The 25,022-nt window shown below is 43.2% G+C and overlaps 1 protein-coding gene across 2 annotated transcripts in view; it reads right to left on the bottom strand.

The window, feature by feature from the left end:
* Positions 1-25,022, bottom strand: part of FAM107B (family with sequence similarity 107 member B) — an 88,848-nt gene that overhangs the window by 12,396 nt on the left and 51,430 nt on the right. The window contains exons 1-2 of one of the 2 annotated variants that reach the window (XM_006117116.5): positions 2,951-3,141; positions 1,596-1,779 (exon numbers count right to left, since the gene is read on the bottom strand). In XM_006117116.5, the coding sequence (XP_006117178.1) occupies positions 1,596-1,779; positions 2,951-2,984 (218 nt within the window). In that variant the 5' untranslated portion in view covers positions 2,985-3,141. Of the gene's footprint in view, positions 1-1,595; positions 1,780-2,950; positions 3,142-25,022 lie in introns of those variants that run through there. The other variant, XM_006117117.5, reaches the window with a different exon arrangement.

Genomic DNA, 25,022 nt, shown 5'->3' on the forward strand with positions numbered 1-25,022 from the left:
TTTTTAATTTTTTGGCAGGGAATTCCCTCAGAACTAATACACTGAAACTTTCACAACGCTCCTGCAAATTATTAGGGAAGCATAATTTCCAATTAACAGGTGTGAAAATAAGGTTCCATAGCTTGCCCAAGGCTGCAGACTAATGTCCTTGTTAAGTATGTACCAGTTGACAGGTCTCATGGCAGAGCTCAGACCATGGCTTTTATCAATACATTAATGACAATAAAGGGAGTCAAGTTGAAAATACCAGTTACTCTGACAGCATGAAGTAAAAAGCACAAGAGGGTACTGAACATCTCTCAGCAAAGTATTGGCAAAGGGATATCATCTCACATCAGCCAAATCTTTAATACTGTTTAAACTGACAGTTCTTTCAAGTAATCTGACTCACTTTATATTCTGGGTGTGTGGATTATTTTTTATGTTATTATTCCCCTCCATTGTTGACTAATTTAAAACAAAAACCCAGATAACTTTGGGCTGAGTCCAGGTGCCAACAGAAACAGGATCTGAGGCCTTAGCTCTTAAACAGAACATAAACAAAGCAGCATGCTATGTATCATTTGACAGCATGAAGGAAGCAACATTTACATAATGTATAGTAATGGAGATGCATCAGGAAATCCAAATACATACCTAACTTGGTTGTAAGAAAGACTATATAACCGACAAGAAAACTTAAAAAACGAGTGAGACTCGTTTAGAGACTACCAAAAAATATAGATAGTATCACGAGCTTTCGTGGGCACAGCTCACTTCTTCAGATGAGTGGAGCAAGAGGCATAGACACAAATAGAACCCACAAAATTTAAAGCAGAAAAGAGGGAAATCTCGGCAATAGTAAATGTGGCCTAAAGGTGTCTCTATAATAAGGAGTCCAAGTTGGGGGTAAGGGAGGGGGGGAGAGAGGAGGAAATAGCATTAACATTTTTCTAACCCTGCCCACAACTCAAACTCTGCCTACTTGTGTAGCCAAATGAAATGCCATTTAGAGCAGATTTTGCAGTGCTTCATGATATGATCAACTTTCTTCTTTCCTGTGCTCTCTGACTGATGTTTTTAGGTGCTACTGCAAGATAACTAACTATATATGTGTTTTTTAAAAGAAACACGAAGATTCTAGAATTCAAGACAGCTACCAAGGGGAAAAGACTAGTCATCTCAATCCAGCACACGCTTGAAATAAAATTAAATGGGTATGGGCAGCAATTGTAATTTAGGGTTTGTCTACTTTTAGTTTGAAGCAAGGTGAACCTACCTTGCATTAGCCTGCTGTATATTCAGTGTACTCTGTGGACTCTGAAGCTATGCATTGTTCACCTTGACCTAGTCCCATTTCAAAAGTGACCAGATCAAAGCAAAATAATTACTTGTTAATGTACAGTAGCAGGATTCACACAGACAGCAGCAAACTAGTGTGGAGAAGAATCACACTCCAGCTGCCTGCAAGTTTAATGTTTGTGCAGACTAAGGTATGTTAGTGTGTGTAATTACATAATTGTTTAACTGCTGAAAATTTCAGCAGTTACACGGGGTGAAGGGGTGGGGAAAGGGGCAGCAGCAGTCAGCCAGTGTGTGGGGGGAGCTGAATTCACCTTTTCTGGTTCATAAGAAGCTCCCTGTGAAGGTCCTGATGATTCCGGGATGATTTCACAGGATTGATTAGTTTCTGAGGTCTAATTAATTCAGGGTTGTCTTCATCTATGTAGTCTGGTTCAGCCATGATATTTTTTGGAATAAGATACGGATCTTTGAGTTCAGTGTCGTCACTTAAGTTATCTGTAAAACACAAAAATAAATTATATTAAAACAACATTTAAAGACCCTTTTCATGAAGAAATACAGAATTGGTGACTGCATTCATACAGCTAAAATAAGTTATGTTGGTAACATTTACAGACAGACAGACAGAATTTAACAGTAGGTAGAGATAAGGCTATAGAGCAATGCATCCTAGTTTCGTAAATTATGGGGGGAAAAAAATCAGAGTATTCTTGGTGGGAGCTGAGGAAATTGAGGAACAACTTCTTCCTCAAAATACTTCAGACTGTGGGCTTCAATAAACTAGATCTTCTTAGTTATTAAAACTTTACACTGAGGACAAAGTTCAGCAAAATAACTAAGCATATGCCTAAAGTCAAGCATTGAATTGTCTTGTTAACATTAATGAGGCTACTCCTATGCTTAAGTGTTTCACTTGATCAGGGCCCAAGAGTATAAAACTGCAAGATATAGCAGTCTGAAAATATAATTACTATATTAATTGGGTATATATGTGGAGTCCATTGGGACTTCATTTCCCAATACCAGTAACCCCATGTAATAATTGCAGTGGAAAATATGGTCTCTCGTAAGTAAGTCCAGTATTATAATGCAGGACTGCTACGCAGCAGAAGGATATGTTTGTAATAAATGTTTGTTATTTCTTAGAAAAAAAGGAAAACTTTAATTTGGAAAATATTTCCCAAATTCAGAATGATAATTCACATCTTGATTACAGTTAGAATAACATGTCCAAACCTGACAACTTTAACAACCAAGGACCATATTTTAGCTGGTGTGAACTAGCACAGCTCTAGTCATTTGAAGTCAATGAAACTCCACTGGATTCACAAGGATCAGGCCCTTTGCATATTCTACAATAAATAAAAGCCATGATAAAAAAAAAAGTTTTTTATTGGTAGCTAATCTGCAAATTAGTTTTGAAATTGTTTGCAGTGTTTAATACCTAGTTACATTTAACAGCACACAGACCACCTACATCTGAAATTAAAAATCTTGGGCCAAATTCTGCCTTTATTTACCATCACCAAGCCCCACTGAGTAGAAGCTGGCACTCTGCAACCAAGCACTCATAGGAAACAACCAACAATGCGGTTTTCAAAACACCCTCACAGCAGGCTGTGTTCCAGAGATAAACTGATTTGACATTGCATAAAGAAATACAGACCTCGATCATCATGGTTGATGGAACAGCTGAACATTGTAGACCCTTTAATAGACAGCTTCCAAGAGAAACTGAGAAAGACCTCTCCGTTTATTTCCAGAGCAAAAGCTGAATTCCCTCTTTAACCAAATCTTCACGATGAGCTTTACTTTTGTTACTCAATGGAGCACAAAACCAGCAGTTTCACTCCAGTTAATAATTAGACCGGGTCTGTTTACTTACTTCTATATAAAAAGAGCTCAGAGCCTGGGCCCACATCTGTTCCACTAGCCCAATCCAAAGTTCTCTGAAGTCAATGGAAAGACTCCCAAATGCACTGGCTTTAATGAACTTCAGATCAGGTCCTTTTGTTATGCCAGTAACACTCCAACAGCAGGGAGATGAGTCTGGTATATTTGGAGAGCACAGACCCAGAGAAATGCCATAATTTTTTTCAATGGAGTGGATGGAATTACTTTGGATTTCTGTATCTTGAAAAGATCAAGCCACTTGGCTTCTCCATTTGAATAATTTATCTGAATCATACAGTTTCTTCCCCTACCCTTCACATGTGACCTGCTGACTTTGCTGGAAGTACTCCTGAGCATACCTGCCTGCTCTCTGCTGTGAGTAAAAGGTTCATTTTATGCATTAGCCCTTTAATCCTTCAAGGCAGGGACTTTGTTTCTGTATGCTTGTGCTCTGTGCCCAACTCAATAGACCCTCAATTCTTGTTTAGACTTTTGGTGCTAATGTAAATATTAGGTAACAATGTTGGTTGTAGTAACTCAAAACTTGGCTGTCACAGCGTTCATGTCATCTAAATCCTTTATCGATATCAACAAACACCCTCCCCTCAAAACCACAAAAAGTCCACCACTTTTTCCAGTTTTCTATTGCATCTATATTATTACAGGGTTATTAGCATTTTCTCATATGCTGCAAGTGCAACTAACAATTTATTGCATGTCTCTCACTATACTGTCAAGATGCCACATAAAATTAAAAAGTACATTTCTGGCTGAAAGGACCATATTGAGCTTTATGTGAGGGACCACTTTATTGCAGCCTTCTAATAAGCTCTGCTACACAGCTGTATACTCATTCGTTCTTAAGGGATAGGACAATCCAGATTCTCTATGTTAACACAAGGTTTGTCAATTCAAACAGAATCAAATATATACAGGTGGTGTTAATACATAATATTTTAGAAGCATTTATGATCATACAAACAAACTACCAACACTCTTATTGCTGCTTCACACCCAGATAACCCATGCAGAATTACCTACAGCAAGGAAAGCACAACTCAGAGATCATTTTACTACCATAAAAGCTTCTGGAAATAGAAAAGGAATCTATTTTTGGAAATGTTTGGTCAAGCATTTTGCAGAACATAAGTCTACTTTGGAAGGCATCAGAAAGGATCCAGCAGCGATTTCACAGGGTTTATTTTAAATATTGCTTGAACACTGTTCTCCTCATGCATGCTCTCTCTTTTCAAAAAAAGAAATATAAAGATTTATCCAATTGTAACATTTGACCCTTTGTGGAAGGAACTGAGGTCACCAGTGTAAAAAGAATGCCTTCAGATGATAGCTGCTTGCCTAGGAGCTGAAAATCTGGCCCCCCACTGTTACACTATAAATAAGGCCCTTCATTTTTGGGTTTGAATTTTGTTTAAAATTTCCCAGGAAGTTATCACTGTTTATGCCACATTTTGTAAAAAGGGTGAAAACTCAATAAATAATCACAAAGGGGAAGCAGCAAGACGGGGAGATGTTTGATAGGGATGTGAAAAGTTAACCAGCAAGCATCACACTTTACAGGTGATACTTACCAGTTCCAGTGAACTGGGGGGGGGGGGGGGAGGGGGGGGGGCTGGAGCAGCTCCCCGTCAGCTGTAGGCAAGGAACTGTTCCAACCCCAGGGCCTGCTGCAGACAGGAAGCAGCCCCTGTCCATGGCAGCCCTGGGTGGGGAGCGCAGGTAGGAGGGAGTGTCACCCCCCCACACTTAATTGGTCAACCAGTTAAACTTCACGTTGAACTGGCTGACCAATTTAAAGGGATTTTACATCCCTAGTGTCAGCTATTCATGGCATAGCCATTAAGGAAATCTTTTGCTTCCTGTGACCTGTCCCTATAGCCGTCAGGTGATCATAACTGCCAGACCTGGTTCCCTGCCCCTTTTGCTCCCTGCTGCTGCAACAAGGAGAAGAGAAAGATCCTGGCTCACCCAAAATTCAGGTAGAAGAAAAACAAAAAACCCCAGTAAAACCCAAACACTGAGTTTTTCAAACCTCACAATGCTTGGGGGGGGGGGGGGGGGAGAGAGGGGGAGGAAGACTGGTAAATATTAAAACCAAAGGGCTTTAGCTGTTAATTACTCCATCTGGGACTTCCAACTGGACATAAGGAAATGAGGACTCAACTCTCATTCAAGTCATTCCCTTTAGTGCCTTTGCAAAATCCCAGTATGCCCAATCCTGCATTTCCCTACACAAGAATTATTATTACTTGTCATTTGTATTATCACAGTGCCTAGGAGCTGCAGTCATGAACTAGGAACCTATTGTGAGAGTTGCACAGTGGCGGAACTGGGAACTGAACTAAACTTTGGCTCAGCTGATTTCAAACTATGTCCACTTCGATAAAACCCTTTTTCAAGTCAGAACCTGCAAACTTAATGCATGTTCAGACAAAAATGTCTCCACTGCACATTAGAGTAAATGTTCATCAAAAACTTTTATCTACAAATGTAAATTAATTAGTCATTACATTCACTTGCTCTGTTTAGAAACATTTCAGTACTACATACTGAAATGTTGTCTTTTTCTACTGCTTTTCAACCTAATATTCTCTCCCCCCCATTCAAGTAGTAAAATAAGGTTCCAATTACTTTTCCAGTGTTACCCATTTTACTCGAATATTCTTAGTTGTAGAGCAGGCAAGCCTTCCTGATGACACCTATATATAACTCTTTATATCTCACTGGAAGTAATGAAAGCATCCTCCAAGGTTTCTTCCCCATTTTGCCCTTAAAAAGCATCTGTCTGCGTTACCTTGTAAAAGACTGAGCCATTGTCTGGGGCCGTGCAATTCTCAATGCACGTGCCTCTTACCATAGTGGAAACGCAGAACTGAATATGGAATCTTGTTAATATGGAAATTACTAAAGGCAAATTCCTAGACATATAAGGGCGTGAGTATTTTACCAGAAACAGAGAGAGAGGAGTAAACTGCGTAGCCAAAAACCTAATATCCTGATGACAAAGCATAGCCCACTTCCAGTATATGGGGGTGGGAGGAAAGAACTTTGCTCTTGTTAATTTGTCTGCTTTACAGCAGCAGTGAAAATTGCCAAGACATTGACCAGTTTTCATATTGATGCAATTATTTTCCAGGTGAGAGCCAGCTTCTTAAAAAAAAAATATAACCTTCTCTATTTAAAAAGAAAATAAAATACAGTTCCTAGCCCTATGTTTGCAAATCTCCTCCCCCCCCAAAAAAACCCTAAAAAACTTCAAATCTTCTGTAAGTGAACTGAATGTTTTAAAAAAAAAAATCAGCATTATCCTCCTGAGTCTACACTCAAACAGCTCTGGTGCCTCTGTTGCTGTGAAGAGCTTTGTCAAGCTGCAGCCAAATGAAAACCGGAAAGTGTCCTATCAGTTTTCACTGCTGCCATTCAGAGCCCTAATGGGCAGCAGTAAAACCTATGAAGACTCACAGTAAATGTTTTAGGTCAGGATTGTCTTGATGAATGAGTTGGAGGTAAAGAAGCTGGGGCTTAATATTAAAAATTTCCCAAGCCCTGCTCATGAGTGACATAGAAAAGTACCATAGATGCTACTAGCCAGAGATATTTCTTTTTGCCTTTTATATAAAACTTGGAAGCAAAGAAAGCCCTTGTATCCCAGACAGGTGTCATGCTCTCATGTCTGAGGCAATACTGAGTGAGTTTTGGTACAAAAAATTAAAACACAAATATTTTGTTCTGTGAGTACTGGAGAGGCTCCACTCAATTTTTGTTAGCAATATGTAAAGCTACTGATGGTGCATAGTCCATATAACTATATTACCAATACCTTAATGCAAAGCAAAGAAACCTTTTATACAGGTGTTGGATAGGTTTGGCTCAGTTTGAAACTCTGGGACACAGAAGTGGCACATTATTTTTCCTCAATGTGTTTTGTAATACATTGCCTGAGCAGCAACATAAAAGTACTTATTTGCTGTATCCAGTACTGTAGACTGGGGATGTGATAGTGTACACGTTTAAACAGTTAACCAATGAACCCAGGCTCATCAGTTAACCTTCATGGTTACATGTATCAGAGACAGCAGAAGGGGAGAACATGCGGGAGCCAGCTTTTAAGTAGACTTCCCATGGGCACTAGCTCCCTGGGAGCTGCCTGCTCTCCCATGCTTGCAGCAGTCAGGGCTGGGGACCAGGCACCTCATGGGAAGCTGGCTTAAAAACCTGCTCTCCACAAGCACCCGCTCCTGCCTTCCCCCCACACTTCTGACTCTGAATCAGAGGCAGCAGCATGTAGGAGGGGAGGGGGAGGAGATCCCATGGAGCCACCTCCCTCCTGCATTAAAAGGTTTATCTGCTGAAAAATTCAGCAGTTACACATTTACAAAATAACCCACTTTTTAGCATCCCTACTGTAGACTGGGGCCTGACAGAATTCAGGTTTTTTTAAATAAATCTGACATCTTTATTTTTACATTTTTTAGATTTTTACTGAGTTCAGTTTTCACAATTGTAGGAAATTATGAGGGCATTAGACAATGGGAGGATTGGACAATGATTATTTAATGTCAGTAGATGTTGAGATCCAAAAAGTTAATTCTTTATTAGCCACTAGAAGATTTGCCTGGTGTTGCTCAAGTCCTTAACTGAACTCATTTTTGCTTTTTTGGAAAATAAAAATGTACCTGCTGGGGCTGAGGGGTTCTGTATGCAGGCAGAGGCAGCCCATGAACCTAGGCAAACTAGGCAGTTGCTTAGGGCGTCGCCGGCCCGGGTGCCCAATGATGATGTCATGGCCACTGTTGGCCATGCTGGTGGGGGCACTGATCGCACCTTCCACCTGGGGCACCAGCTGCCGCAGCCGGCCTCGAGCTGCTCCTGTATGCAGGCTGCGAAGGTGAAAGAGGATTACCCCAGTCCTCTCTCACCACAGCAGCTGGGCGCCTGGTGAGAAGTGCCTCTCCGTGGCCGCTGCAGCTCCAATGAGCACAGCCAGGAAGATGTGCTTCTTCCCCACCTGGGGCAGGTCCAGGTTTGTCTACTGCCTGTGCTCCCCAGCCAGAGTGAGGAATGCAATGAACTGTGCACTTTCCCCTCATTCCCTGAAGAAGGGGAAAAACTAGCAAGATTCCTGTGTGAATTGGGGGGTGGGACACGTTGGGGCTGGGGCAGTCCTGAGTGGGGGGGACACCCGCCCCAGCCAGCTCCTTTCACCTGCCTAGTGATTCTGTCTCTTTCCCGTATGGTTTTATGAGAAGCGATCCCATTCTAGGCACATCCCACTTCCCTGGGAAACACTTACTGTGCTTTTAAGTTATGATAAGGAAGCAGTACATCGACGAACTCTCTCAAATATATAGTAGAGCAAAACACAAATTGTCAATGTACATGTCAAACTGTACAAAGTTTGACATGTTAAATCAAACTATTAAAGTTATTGAGCAGCATTTTTTCTTATTTTTTCTATCTGTAAATTGCTATCATCAATGGAAATATTTTTTTGTTGGTGGGTGAGTGTGTACAGTGAAACCAATGTTTACTGATAAAAATCTAATCACTCCAAGTCTATGTATATAAGTAGCTTTACGTGAATTTTGTATGAAGCCCTTATTAACCACAGTCTTCCATGCTAAATAGAACCAAAAAAGTTTTGATTTTTCTAACACATCAGCATAGGCATTTGGGTATCCAAATAACCAAGGAAAATGCCCCCTTCATACTTAGGGACCTACCAAACTCACAACCATGGAAAACAGGTGACAGACTGAAATCTGGTCTCTTATGAGCTTTTATCCTATACAACAAAGAGTAAAAAATTGGGATTCTGACCCAAAAAAGAATTGCAGGAGGTCACAAGGTTATTTGGGGGGAGGAGGGGTGTCACACTACTGCCATCCTTACTTCAGTATTTCCTTCAGATCTGTGCAGCCAGAGAGCAACAACTGTTGGTCAGCCACCCAGCTCTGAAGACTACACCTTACCAGCAGCAGCACAGAAGTAACCTTGGCAACACTGCACCCAGGCCACTTTACTTCTGCATGGCTGCTTTCAGAGCTGGGTGGCCAGACGTGGGTGGCAGCTGTGGATTGAGGGCAGCAGCACAAAAGGCAGGCAGGCAATACCATACCATGCCATTGTTACTTCTGCACTGCTGCTGGTGGCATTCCAGCCAACAGCTGCCATTTTCCAGCAGCCCAACTCTAGCAGCTACACAGAAATTAAGGTAGCAGTGCCATACTCCTCCATAACTTTGCAACAACCCACCCCCCAAAAAACCCTCCTTTTTAGGTCGGGACCCTTCCAATTATAACATTTACATTGAAATTTCACATTGAAATCATGACATTTATTATTTTAAAAAAATTCTAAGGACTGTGAAATTGTTCAAAATGGTCCCTGAATTTGGCAGAGCCCTATCTGTACTAAAGCCATATGTTAAAATGATCAGATCAGGTACAAGATTTATATTTTCAGATGAATGAAAGCTATTTGCAGAGTCATCCAAGCTATCCTATCAGCACTTCAGTAAATCAAAACTAAGAACCAGATTCTGCCTGTTTCCATTGAAATCCATAGGAGTTTTGCCAACATATTCAGCAGGGCCAGAATAGATCCATTAATCTTTATTAGGTTATACATGCTGATAGAAAAATATGGCCTGAGAACCTACAAACTGAATTTTGGCAAGTCTGTCTATAAATACACTCCATACGCTATCTATAAAGACACCGACTATTTTTTGTTTTAAATGTTCTTCATATTTCATGTATTAAATGTGTTTCCATTAGGGTTTTTGGGCTAGGTCTCCTGGTCGTAGCAACAGTTCGAGCATTAGTATGAACAGGACTACAGGCAGTCACTAGCATTTTTAACAGTGTCATCTGACCCTTCTCCAGGGCTAGTCTTTACCACATGACAACTGCAGGAGCCTTCTCTACACTAGTGCTTCTACTGGTTCTTGCAACAATGGGAAATTCATGCCAAAATATCCTGGTAGTTACTAGCCCCTTAGGAAGTCTCAATGTTTTGCTTTGGTTGCTTTAGAGTGGACAACACCTTAAAATGTGGTTTTTCCCCTAGCAGATACAGAATTTGGATTTCAAAATTTTCTTGAGAGAACAAAAAACACCAGACATTTGTAAATTTATGCATATGAAACATTTACACACTTCAGGTTGTACCCACAATTATTTCCAGCTGTGAAAGCAGAAGCAGAGTTGAGTCCACTTCACAAATTAAAAAAAAAGGAAGGAAGGAGGGATGGACAGATAGATTTAAAATATATCCAGGCCTCAGAGGGTTACATTGGAGCAAGCAACCAGGACTATTCACTTAATTTTTATTTTTTGCCTAGATAAACTTTGAAATTAATTTTGCACAGAAGCATTCACTCAACTGCTTAATGTCTCCTGAAGTGAAATTTTATACTTTAAAGAGCTTGAACATCTGTTCTGAGCATACTATAACCCATCAAACGCTATTTTTGAAAGACTTACATTTTTAGCTCTTTAAACTACTGCATAGACTTGTGGTTTGTTACAAGTAACCCTAAGGCATTCTTTTAGGAGAAATATGATTCCACTCTCCCTCTCTGATTTTCAGAGGCATTACAATGAAAATACTTCAGCATGCCTCTACTCAGAAATTACATAACTAGCACAGCCTTGCACAAACATGGCTGGGTGTAAAAGGCTGCTTAAATTCATGCTGCACAAATTTCCACTTTCCTTCCAAACTGTGCACATCTGAACGTTGCTTGTGTATACCAACTAAGCACCACTATAATATTTTGTGCAAATATCTGTTCATAGGGAATGTAAGCGATCCCCAATTAGGAATGTTCATTTTAACCCAACATGAAGAATTAACTCCTCCAGTTACGGTTAGTTCTTTTTCTAACCTAGGGGAAGAGTTCTCATACTTTACTCATCTGGGATCTCAAAACCAGCCATGGTCCTAAGTCTTAGCCTGACTCTTAATTCCAGAATCCTCTGGGGGCGAAGGAGGGGATCCCATAAAATTTACGTCAAGGCAAGAACATTTATTTTGGGTGACCAAAAGGTGACTCTGGCTGGCGAGGGGTGGATTCTGGTGCTGCTGGCTGGGAGTAGAAGAATGAGGTAAATGATGCTTTAATGTATGATCATGCTCTTGTTCCAGGGAGGGTCTATCTAAAGATGGCAAGAATTTTGGCCCTAGATTATAAAAGGGTCAGGGACCTTGTGGCCTTTACTTGTCCCTAAGGCTGTGTCCAGACTCGGGGTTTTTTTCGAAAAAAGTAGCCTTTTTTCGAAAAAACTTCACCTGCGTCTAAACTGCAGCCGCGTTCTTTCGAAATTAAATCGAAAGAACGCAGCTTTTCTTTCGACGGCGGTAAACCTCATTTCACGAGGAAGAACGCCTTTTTTCGAAAGAGCACTTTCGAAAAAAGGCGTTCTTGAATGCCAACAGGACTTTTTAGAAAGAGAGCATCCAGACTCACTCGCTGCTTTCTTTCGAAAAAGCGGCTTGCTTTTTCGAAAGTACTGCTTGCAGTCTAGACGCTCTTTTTCGAAAGAGGCTTTTGAAAAAGCCTCTTTCAAAAGAGGCTTGCAGTCTAGATATAGCCTAAGTGGGGTATTCCTATGGCAGTACACATATGAGAAACATTATAGTGATCATTGTTTTAACATCCTCATAATGTATGTGGCAGTGTATTACAGCAGCTCCCCAAGTTGCGAACGGTCGAGTTATGACCGTTCGCACTTACGACGAAAGCTCCCATGGAGTGGTCGTAAAGGCGGTTCCCGAGTTATGAACGCAACCCGCGCTTACAAACAGCGCAGTCGAGTGTAACTCAATGGGGTCCAAGTTACGAACAGATTGAGTTACGGCCAAGTGTTTGGTTCGTAACTCAGGGAGAGGCTGTATTATTTATGGTGGATGAACACCACATTGGCTTCTGCTCCTGGTTTCAGCACAAGCTTCCTAGGTGACTTTGAACTCCTCACAGAACCTCCGCATGTCTCTATTTCTCCATCTGCAAAATGGGGATAACTTAAGCTGTCTCTGACAAGAGTTGGGATGTCCACTTCATTATTGTTTGTGAAGCAATTCAAAATTATCTGATGGTAGCGGGGTTTCAAAGGAGCCCGGGGTCAGCTGGGGACTCCAGCTGATCCCAGCTCCCACAGCACTGCCCTTTTGAAACTCTGCGGCGGTGTTTCCAAGGGGCAGCACCACACAGCTAATCCTGGGCTCCTACGGTGGTATTTCAAAGGGGCAGCGTAATGCAGAGCCAGGGTCAGTTGGAGTCTTACTATTGTTTAACAGCGCGATTAATCATGATTAATTTTTTAATCACTTGACAGCCCTAGTAAAGAGTAGTTTTCTGGTGAATGTAACAGAGAAAGAGGGGAGCTGGTTTAAGATGATCCCAGCAGGGCGGCAAACAGAGTTGCACAGAGTTTAAAGCCAGAAAGGGACCATTAGATCAGCTACTCTGACTTCCTGAATGTCAAAAGCCATTAATCTTCACCCAGATTCTACTTTATTTTGTGTCAGACAATAAGGCTATGTCTAGACTGCAGGCTTCTTTCGAAAGAGCCTCTTTCGAAAGCATCTTTCGAAAGAGCCTCTTTCGAAAGCATCTTTCGAAAGAGCCTCTTTCGAAAGCATCTTTCGAAAGAGCCTCTTTCGAAAGATCGCGTCTAGACTGCAGGCGGATCTTTCGAAAGAGAGCACCCAGCGAGTCTGGATGCTCTCTTTCGAAGACGGCCTCTTTACATTGAAGAATGTCTTCTTTCGAAAGAGGAACTTTCGAAAGAAGGCATTCTTCCTCGTAAATTGAGGTTTATCGCCATCGAAAGAAAAGCTGCGTTCTTTCGAAATAATTTCGAAAGAACGCGGCTTGAGTCTGGACGCAGGGGAAGTTTTTTCGGGAAAAGGCTACTTTTCCCGAAAAAACCCCTGAGTCTGGACACGGCCTAAGTGATTTTCAATGCCAGGGAGCAGCCAAAGTAGCAAATCTGGACTATTTAGATCTCCACTATTTGTATTTTTCTTTTTCTCTACCCAGAGCAGCCCAACACAAACAAAACTTCCCTAAAACTAGGAAGTTTACATTGTGCCCCCCCATCTTATCTACGTGGTGAAGGTTGAAAGCCTGGGATTACTGTGTAGACAGAAGGCAGTAACAGAGAGTCCATTGTTTTAACAATGTGTTTAAATCCATATGGTTATGGTTAATTATTGTTAATCTCATCTCTAATACAGCTGCAGCCTTTCCTTCTGGAACCTATCTGCCATTATCACACAGCTTGTGAAAATATGAATTGGAAAGTTATGAGCCTGATAAGCGACATGCAATTTAGCCAGACATGCCTGAGACAAACTCCATAACATTATCTTGGAATGTTTTGTTGATTAGAATGGCACTCAATGGGGGTAGCTAGAGACCAGTCTGAAATCTAAAAAATAAGGTATAGGTTGCCCCTCCCAAAGCCAGAATTCTCTAGTTCGGCAACCGGATCATGGATGTTCCTGGATCAGAGAACCCCAGGAGACTAATGGCAGGAGCGGCTGGGCTGAATCAGTGGGATGGGGGACGGGCTGGCAGCAGCCCTCAAAAGTGGGGCTGGAGCCAGCAGCAATCCTTAGCAGCCCCCAACTACCTGTGGCACCGGGACCAGGTTGGGACAGCCCCTGGCAGCACAGGATTGGGCTGACAACAAGACTGCAGCAGCATAGGCTGGGGCCAGAGCCTCAGGCAGCTTGCAGAAGTGGGGCCAGAGCCTCTGGGGCAGGAGCCTGAATCCCCGGCAGCCCCAGCAGCTTACATCAGGGAGTGGGGCTGGAGCACTGGACAGCCTGCAGAAGTGGGGCCAGAGTCGGCGGGCTGCCGTGGGACTGGGACCGGAGCCCAAGCCCTCAGCAGCCCCTAGTAACTCTACCAGGGCCAGAGCCAGTCCCTGACAGCTAGGGTTACCAGATGGCTTTCAAAAAAATACTGGACACACATGATCTCAGAACGGGGGAGGGAGGAAGGGGGGACCGGCCAGTGGGGAGCGAGGCTGGCCAGGGGAGATTGGGGGAAGGAACCGGCCGATGGCAAGCAGGGCTGGCCAGGAGGGGGTCAGGTGGCACGGGGATGGCCGGGGGGGAACCAGATGGCAGAGAGTGGGGCTGACCCAGGCGCATGCAGGTTCCGGGTGCTGCCCATCCCGTGTATGGTCCCACAGGGCGCATGGGCGAGTCTGGCCCTGGGGATTCCATCCTGCCCAGCCCCGCCACCCTCCTCTCTATTGCGTGGCTGCGTACTACCTGGCTGGCAGACATGATCACTCAGCGTGAACGTGTCTACCAGCCAGGCAGTATGCAACTACATACTGATTCTCATGCTAACAATAAAACTTACTTAATTAGAAAATACCAGACATTTGTATGTCCGGTATTTTCTCAATTTGTTTCCCGGACAGAAAGCTCGAATACTGGACTGTCCGGTTCAAAACCGGACACCCGGCAACCCTATTGACAGCCTGCGGTAGTGCGGGGCCGGAGCCAGTAACAGCCCACGGTACTGCAGGATGCTGAAGCACGGCAGGTAGCTTAGCCAAGTCAGTGAGGCCAGCAACCCAGCAGGCAGCCCAGCTCAGCAAGGGCTGGAGGTAGTCCCTGCACTTTCCTCCCCACCCCTACCGGGAGCTGGCAGACTCAGCAGCTGGGGGCTGTGGCAGGGAACCTTCTCTAATCTGGCAAATTCCCTGGTTTGGGACCTGTCAGGTCTTGAGGGTGCTGGATAAGAGATATCTGACCAGTACTTCCATCAGCATTTAATAGATTCATTAATCACCTGTCTGCCAAGAGGTGATCCTATTCCCACTGGTGACAAGCCAGACTGCCATTGATTTAAGTGGTGCGGGATCTATTCTTAAAATATTGCATTAATGTTGGGGATTTGGAATCCAGAAAGCAGCAGGCACTACTAGCTATAACTATTTCTGTTATAAAGAGTGGATATTAAACTAATTAAACCACTGCAAACCTCTAGGAAATCCAATTAATTATTTAAAAGTTTGTTTCCCCAACCCACTCAAAATACTTGTAGTGACTGTAACAGCAACCAAACACAGATGGAGCAGCCAGAATAGAAAATATCTGCCTAAAGATGTTTGCACTGGAAGATTTATGGACACGCAAAGGAAGAAGAGCAGGATAAACGTGGCAATGTTCTACACTTCTTCAGTGACCGCATTATTGTTTCTCCCTTCATATTGATAAGCTAGCATCTCTTTCTTGACCACCACCAAGCTCGTTCTATATCCCAGGGCTTCCAGGGGAAATCAAGCTCATATATTAAGGGCTATGCTGGATAAGGGAGTCTCCTTGGGTCAGAACAGTTCCCAACAGATCAGTTGTGCTGAGGAGTGAGCCACAGTTCTGTAATCTGTATGCAGTAAGAATGGGCAGCAATAGACAAATGGCTCTGAGAATGTTTACACTTTCCAAAGACACTGGGAAGGGCTAATGGACAGAGTCTGTATTTAGTTCTCCTGAAGGTTTTGCATTATGGCTGCGAGATCCTATGGAAAAAAAACCCTTTGCAGAAGTAATTTTGAGACAAGGTGAATTATCAGATTAACTAAAATTCTGAGCAAAAATGTAACTAAAGGAAGCTGCTAGATTAAAATGGCGAAAAGCTGCCGTCACAAATACCACTGTTTGATTAGGACAGGGAAGGAAAGAAGGAAAAATATCCTTTCCAGGATGTAAAGAGACAGATTTCCATACTAGATGAGTTGTTCAAACAATAGGCTAGACTGAGGTAGAATCAAAAGGTGCAGAAGAGAGACAAGCACCATTAATTAAAATGTATTATAGTAGGCATGTGGAGTCTCCTGGGGGCCATATTGTGTATGCCAGGCACTGCACATACACATTGTAAGAGATGGGCCTTGCCCCAGAGAACAAATAATCCAAATTGATAAGATAGATATAAAGGTGGGAGGAGAAAAAAAGGCATAGAAAGGGGAAGACACCTGCCCAAGACATCCCAACAGGTCAATGATAACATCACCTGTATAGAGCTTTTAATCAGTAGCTCTCAAAACACTTGAGTAAAGAAAGTATCATTAAACTCCATTTTACCTATGCAGAAACTGAGGAAGAGGAAACAAATGTGACTTGCACAAGGCCCCCAGCATTCACAGCTGCGAGGAAAACCTAGCTCTCCTGAGTTCCAGTCGAGCACCCTATCCACTAAGCCAGGGGTGGGCAAAAAGGTCTCCACGGGCCAGATCCGGCCCACCAACAGGGTAGATCTAGCCTGCAGAGGCCCTGTTGCTCCCCTGCCCCCAGGCCAGTTAGGGTCTGGGGGCGAGAAAGCATGCAAAGCCTGCCTCGTCCTGCCTGGAGTGCATGGTGATCTGAAACGTCACGCAGTGCTCGCAGGGCAGGGGCAGAGCGGAGGAGGCTTCACATGCTCCCCCGCTCCCAGACCCTATTTGACCTAGGAGCAGGGCAGCCCAGGAAGTCTCCTCCCACAGCAGGGGCATGGGCACCTAGGGGAATGTGTGTGTGTGTGTGGGGGGGGGGGCAAAGGCACTCCCTCACTCCCAGACCAATCATTGTCTGTGGGGGGGGAACCTGGAAGTATCTTGGTCCCACCCCTTCTGCTTGATGCCCCGTCCCTTCCTGTGCAGCCCGAAGTCACTTCAAAAATTTCCAAAGTGGCCCCTGGCAAAAAAATATTGCCCACCTCTGCACTAAGCCATGCTGCCTGTCAGTGGATGCTGACAAGAACCAAATCAGGCTATTCAGGCTCAGGTATGCCTTTGGCTTATCAGAATTTCTCTACTTGCTTTTTATTAAGGGTAACACTGTGATCTTGTAGCTATTCCAATGCATATATGAGATAGCCACTGTGGGGAAGGAGGGGAGGGAGCGGACACATACTGGTGACAAGGGAACAATCTGATCCTACCCTGGGCTTGTTCCAAAGAATACATGCATGTGGATAAACCACATTTATTTCTGCAGTAGTAAAAGAAATATTGTGCAGGGGTATGCACAAACACAATTTATTTCATATGGATTAAGCAAGATTTACTAAAAATATGTAACCAAGTGTATGAAGTCTGGTTCTCACTGAAGATCTGTAATTTTAATCAGTGCATACAGCAGCAAGTTTGACTTTTACTAGAATCAGATCATTCAAATGGTCATCTCAAGGGAAATAAATGTGACAGAATAATTTGCATTAATATTGTTCCCCCAAAAGTAATTAGAAATTTATTAATATGCATTTCAACATTAATCCATGCACAAAACAAAAGTGCATTTTTTTCAATCCTTAGATTACATGAAAATTTGATTACTGAGGGAGCTCACTGGATCTAATTCACCCACTGTGTAACTCTACTGACATCAACGATGTTTCACCAGGATACCAGCCAGATTGTGGCACAGCGGAATAAATCACATTTTGGGGCTTCATATGAAGACAGCATACTTAAAATAAATTCCAGGTGTTTTAGTATGGAAAATCAGAAGTTTAGCTGCTTCTTCAGGCTTTAGTGTAGTGAGCATAAAGAACATTGTCAAACAGTGTCACCCAGTGGTAAAGGACTTCCTACAGACAGTAGCAGAAATTGCCATTGAAAGGAGAAGAAAAAACATGACAAAAGGATGTCATACAAAGTGCTACATTTAAAAAAAATGGTGGTATTGGAAAGCTTATTCGTGATCCCAAATCCAGTTTGGTTTTATTACTGGGGGGAAAGCCCATTCCCCAGCAGTTCTTCAGTATAATATAATTCATAATGTCTAGTTTATATTTCTGCCTCATACAGGGCCAGATTTTCAACCTTGCTAAAAGCATCTCCACTTAGGACCAGATTTTGTAAGATTGCTTAGCTCCCAGTTTTTCTGATTAAGAACAAACGGAGCTGCAAAGTGCTCAGAGCTTTTAAAGACATGACCACTTCATGGTCTTTAGGTACCTAAACAGAAGTGGATGAATCTTGAGCTATTTCGAAAATCTGCTCCGTAATTCTTTGTCAAGAAGGCTTGGGGGAAAGATAGATACATACAGTTATTTCTACATTTGTTAAATTGTTAGGAGAGATTTAATTAGTCAGTGCGCCTAAGGTGCTTTAAAGATGGAAAAAAATCCAAAGCATAAATATTCCATAACCCGCAAAGAATGTACAGTGGAAAAAATGTGGGCAGTGAATTACAAACAATAGTTGGGAATGCCTGTTGCAATAAAGCAACACCGACTTGCAGGTTCGAACACAGTGGACTTGGGGACGTTGCAAGCCTTGCCCTCATGCCATCTGTTGTGCTCTGCACTTTGGATGGGAGCACTCCAGATTCCTTCTGAAAATTACAAGAAAGTGCAATTCACTGGGGAGACACCACTCCCCAAAGTAGCGTGGGACCTAGCATTTTGTGGGTGGTGACTATTAGACAATTGCAAACTCTACTACCCACAGAACACTATTCCATTTTTAAAATCAGCACAATTTATGCTGTTTAGCCAGCTTACCAGTTTCCTAAAAATCCTCAATCGGCCATATTAAAAAAGCATACTTGTACTGTATACATCTTCAGGCCTGGCTGATGTGACTCAACTACATTTCCTTTCAGTACCAGGATCTCCTCCAGGTGTTTGCATCCTTGCATTCACAGCCTGAGAAAAGAAAACTCCTGCACATGCCTTTTGACTAAGCCAACATTTAGGTCCCATAAACTCTTTAGCATCTCTTGATTCTGCAGGGCTCTTTTCCCTTTGAGAACAAACTTCTTGGAACAAACCTCCAGACGTTAAAAGAATTCCACAAAAGATGTAAGCAAGCCAGGGGAGAGAAGGGGGTTGGAACAAAAGAAATAGTGGCCTAACATCAAGATTTACTCTCGCCATGAACCAAACACTCTCTCTGCTCAGCTACAGATAAAAAACAAACATTTAACATGACCAAACAGCAAGTCTTGGCTCTAGCCTCCCTCTGTATCAAAGATGCTGTGTTGAGAGAGAACAGTAATAGAGATGTAGCCGTGTTAGTCTGGTGTAGCTGAAACAAAAAACAGGACTATGTAGCACTTTAAAGACTAACAAGATGGTTTATTAGGTGATGAGCTTTCGTGGACCAGACCCACTGTCTTCTGCCTCAACCTATTTTATCAAGATTTTCATTTCTGAGATATTATAAAGGAGCCACGCTATTAAAATGAAGTACATAAAGCAAAAGATGGAGAGCAAACATAAAGAGGAGGAGGAGGGTTTGCAGGAGAATGCAGTAAACAAGGCATCGATAATAATTATTTTAATAAGACATCACGTGACATCCTGGACTTTTAAAGTGGGGGGAGAGGGAGAGAGAGAGAGAGAGGTGGGGGGGGGGTCAAGCAGATTTTAGGGCTCACCATAGCATAGGCAACAGTGGGATCCCTGACAGGTGTGGGATGAGCACAGATACTGGTCACACAGGAAGACTCAGGAAAATCTGTAATAAAACCTACAGCAGATAAAGCAACAGAGCCTGCGCCTCTCCTGAGATGGAAGGGCATCATTTTCTAAAGAAATGCCTCTATGACTGACAAACCTGTAGATCTTTTCCTTACAAACTTCAGCATCCTTTGGGCCTTTACATTTCCTTTCACAGAGTTAGAATGGCATGATTTTAAAATAAAAACCAAACATATTCAGAAAGCTGTGCACACACACAGATAACATTTACCCTCCAGCAGCACAGATTAGAAGCTACATAAATATACTGGTCTACTTCAAGAATGTACTGCACAAAACCAGATGGTGCTTTTCATTAGAGATAGTTTGAGGGAAAATGAGAGGAGCACCGCTATAGACTAGTTGCAATCTCTCTAACAAAGGACAGCTGGGATAGTTTAGGGCTGAGAAGGCAAGTAGGGCGATATTAGAATGATCATTTCTCTGAACAGTTTATCTGCTGTCAAGCCCTCGGAGAGCAAGGGAACAGGGCAGTAATCCAGACACTGTCTAATCAAAAATTCAAGGGGGAAAGTGGCTCTAAGGGATCCAGTGCACACAGGGAGCCTGCTTAAAAGCCAGCTCTCCTTGTGCACCGGCTGCCCCCTTTGGTTCCTCTCTGATACAAAGGCAGCAACGTGGGGAAGAGGGGCGTGTGTGTAACCGTGAAGGTAAACCGATGAGCCCGGACTCGTCAGTTAACCACTTAACCATGCAGACCATCACGTCCCTACTAGCCAGACTGCAGCAACAGATGGGAAACCAGTGTCTAGGTCAGTGTCTGGTTCTTTGCGAGGAAGCAGCACACACAGCAACCAAAGGAGGAAGTGCCATTTGGGAGGGGTCACTCCAAGATGGACAGACATGCACATGCTAGCTAAAAACAGCTGCCTGACCGCCGCAGCACAGGCAGCAGCTCCCGCTAGTTGCTCAAGAACATTCTGCTTAACTCCTGGTCACATACCGACACTGCTATTTCATAGCCCTAGCGGAGATAGCACATGTACGTCTTCTCACAATGGGAAATGTACCTCCCAGCTGCTACGTACAAGTACCCTAAAACACTCGTATATGGCCAGCCAACAGGTGGCTCTGGAAAGGGTTACATTCAGCTCTTCTAGGGGACAGAGGAAAAGAGAAGGGACTTTGAAAAAAACATTCCCCACTTCCACTCGCCTTAGATTATATTATAAACACTGCCTCGATGCCCCAAATTACCTTTCAAACTGATGAGCCGAGAAGATGCCCCTATCTCAGATTTTGACAACAGCTGCCCAATTCATATGATAAATAGCTATTCATTTGTGACAGTTACAGCCAACTGCCAGCTGTACCACTTCATTTTTGAAGTGGCCTCTGTTCTGTATTCACTCGATGAAAAGGCAGCTCGGTGGGCTGCCTGTCAGACCTATTTCTGCTACTCTATGAGGAGAAATTTGAAGGCCAACAGATATCCCTGTTCTGCAGGCTGGCAGCAGGCAGCTGATGAGGAGGTATGAGGAAAGTTACCATATTGAGGACCCCTGGAACACTACCACAGTGTTACCATCCAATTCTGCGTAGGAGTTAGAAAGAAAGGACGAGGAAGGGCATGTGAGTTGATGCCTGCACTCTTTTAATAGTAAAAACGGCCTATTTGTTTTTTTAAAGAGCAAAGAGAAGTTAATGCAGAAAGAATGGCTTGATACATTTAATTAAAATCCTGTAGCAGATTCATTTCAACCCTGTCTCCTCATCTAAATTCCTCATCTTCCAAAGCCCTTTCTTTAGCAAACAGAGGTACTATGGACTCCCTCTCAGAGCCTAAACCAACTGTATTTAAACTACTGCTTGTGAACCACTTGCGGTCTGTGGAGCCTAAGATGGCAGTCCCTTTTAGGTGGATGGTCACAAGATACCAGCCCCTCCTTTCTTTGTGCTAAACTGCATTAAAAGAACTAAACAAGGATTTTCAGAGATTGCCCAACTCTGCTTCCATTGAAATCAATGGTAAAACTTCCACTGACTTCAATGGGATCAGAGATCTGCCAGTGCTAAGCAATTTATAAAATCCCTCTAAATACTTCCCTGCTACTAATTTTTCATGTAAGCAACTGTTGTAGGTGCCACAGGGATATAACACAATTTTGAAAGATGGGGAAATGGCTTTTGCACTCAAAGCAGAGTGAATATGGTCCATGAAAGGAGCCACACTTTTCTCTAGATGGGCTGCCCCAAAACATCCTTCAGATATTGAAGTTGTTCCATGATCCTGAAATGCAAGCAGAGTAATTTTAAAGAGAGGGTTAGAATCATAGAACCATAGAGCTGGAAGAGACCTCAGAAGATCATCAAGTCCAGCCCCCTGCTCTAGGGAGGACCAATCCCAACTAAATCAACCCAGCCAGGGCGTTGTCAAGCCGAGACTTAAACACCTCTAGGGATGGAGACTCCACTGCTTCCCTAGGTAACCCATTCCAGTGCTTCACCACCCTCCTAGTGAAATAGTTTTTCCTAATATCTAACCTGGACCTCTCCCACCACAACTTGAGACCATTGCTCCTTGTTCTGCTCTGTTCTACTGTGAACAGCCATTCTCCATCCTCTTTGGAACCTCCCTTCAGGAAGTTGAAGGCTGCTATCAAATCCCCCCTCACTCTTCACTTCTGCAGACTAAACAGACCCAACTCCCTCAGCCTCTCCTCATAGGTCATATGCTCCAGCCCCCTAATCATTTGGGGGATAGTTCTTACTTTTTTGTCAAATTCTTGGCTTAGTGCAGATCCCATTTATCCAAAATAGAGGAACTAGTTCTCCCCAGCCTCCTATAAACATTGCCACCCAAAATTGCTCAAAAGTTCCAACCTGCCACATGAATCTTTCTACTTGCAATAGCCACAGTTTCCCAACCCATTTGCTTAATGGCAGTGTTACACTACTAATTAACAATGGATTGCTAAACAGAAATGTAACACTTCCCTTTTAGGTCAGACTCAGATGCTGTATTTGACCATATTTTAAAAATTACTTACAAAGTAAATGGCCTGCAGCACCGAGAAAAGGGCATACTTTCCATGAATTAAGTTAATTTACACAAAATTGGATCTGTGCATTCCGATAGACAAACACCACAAATTCTAGTAGGTGGGTAGTGTGGTCCTTAATAGAGCAAAGGACCAGGAGCCAAAATATATAAAGATATTTAGGGGCCTAAAAATGGAAATAGGCACTAAGTGGGATTTCAATAGGGGCTAGACTTCCATATTGCTAGGATTTCAGTACAAGTTTCTTAAATCACTTGCACATGATAAGTCTAACCTGTCTATGTTTTCATCAGTATTTCCAGTGTGCCAGTTGCTTCCAGCATCATATACCAGGAAACAGGAAATGATGGCAAGTACAGGAACATAAAAATGGCCGTACTGAGTCAGACCAAAGGTCCATATAGCCTAGTAGCCTGTCTGCCGACAGTGGCCCGGAGGGGGTGGACCAAAGACAATGATCAAGTGATTTGTCTCGTGCCATCCATCTCCAGCCTCTGACAAACAGAAGCCAGGGACACCGTTCCTACTCCCTAATAGCCTTTTATGGACCTAACCTCCATGAATTTATCTGGCTTTTCTTTAAACTCTGTTATAGTTCTAGCCTTCACAGCCTCCTCTAGCAAGGAGATCCACAGGTTGACTATGCGCTGTGTGAAGAAGAACTTTCGCTTATTAGTTTTAAACCTGCTACCCATTAATTTCATTTGGTGTCCTCTAGTCCTTATATTATGGGAACTAATGAATAACTTTTGAAAATATCCTTTGAATCATTTTCTGGATACTCACTGGATTGTCTACTTTCCTTTTTTCACAAGTGGTTTTCAATGACAAGAACACATATCCTTGGGAATACAGAGAGGTCTTCCAGGGTGCGTCTACATATCTAAGTATTTGTCTAGTTTTACAACAGGCTACCTAGAAGGTACTAGCAAAATCAGGACAAACTAAAATTTCATGCAGACAATGGCTTCTTTTTACTGCATTACACAAAATACGCTGAAAATGTAAGTGCAATAGCTATATTCCAATTTACTTATAATTATATGGTAAAAATGAGAGCGCAAGCAATTTTTTCAGTAATAGTGCCCTATGACACTTATATTTGTATGTCTGATTTTGTAAGCAAGTAGTTTTTAAGTGAGATGAAACTTGGTGTACACAAGACAAATCAGATTCCTTAAAGAGGTACAGTAGTAATCTGGAAAGATTGAGAGCCACTATTTTACAATAATCACAAGCTAATAAAATGAATGCAAGTACATTAATATCGTTAGTCTGTAGTAATCAGCTAAAGAATCAGAAGCTACATGTTCCTGTAATCTGTTATGAACACTTTGTCACAACAGATGGGGTTCTTCCTTAGTTCAACTTTCTTGCGCCAGAATTTCCTACCAACTATGGCATATGTTGCAAAGCCCCTTTCCTGATATTGCAGAAACATTATGTTAACAGGTAAAAAAAAGCACTCGTAATTATAGGAAGTTCCACTGTGTAGGAGCGGGAGAAAGAAGAAATACGCCTACATTCAAAATTAACAGGAACAAAGAAAAAGGACATACAGATTGAAAACAAAGACTTTGTTCACTTGAAACCAAACGAAGGGGAAAGCATTTTCTCTCTCTATATATATAAAAAAGTTTTTCCTGCAGGACGACAGACTGACATCATCACGCCACTCTGCATCCTGCCTGCCTCCTCCCTCTCTCCCCACTCTCCCAGCTTGAGCCCAATGTCACTGCTTCCCTTCGCCACTTGGAATTGGTATTTTAAACCAAGTCCCTACTCTCCTTCCTCCACCCCACCCTACAGCCATGGCAGCCCGGGGCGGTGTGTGTGTGTACGTGTGTGCAGTGCTCGGGACTCACCCTCTCCTCAGTGGCTGCACTTACTGTGGCTGCTCCTTCCCTTTTGCTCCCAGCAGATGGCCCTGGGCTTTCTGGACAGGGCTGGGGCAGTGAGCAGTGCAGGCAGGACTGCGTTGGGGATAGGACGAGACCGTGCCCCTGGCACTGCTGCTTTCCCCACCTCAGCAGGCTGCAGTATCCCGGAGAGCCACATGCACATGGCACTACCTGCATCTCACTGCACCCCATGCGGGATGGGCAGACACTCCTATGCCTCGCCAGCTGCCGGGGATAGAGCTGGGCCTGGCATGCGCTGCAGCTGAGGAGGGAAGGTTAGGATTGGGGAGGGGGGCAGAGGAAGGGCCCAGGCTGGTGGGGGGGAGGGAAGAGAGAGAGAAGGGGCCCAGGCTGGCATAGCAGGGGGAGGCAGGAGATGGGGGGGAAGGGGAGGCCAAGGCTTGCAGGGGAGGGAGAAGGAGCCCA

Source organism: Pelodiscus sinensis, chromosome 1 (genome assembly GCF_052426305.1).
Source record: "Pelodiscus sinensis isolate ZL-2025 chromosome 1, ASM5242630v1, whole genome shotgun sequence".
Taxonomy (NCBI): Eukaryota; Metazoa; Chordata; order Testudines; family Trionychidae; genus Pelodiscus; species Pelodiscus sinensis.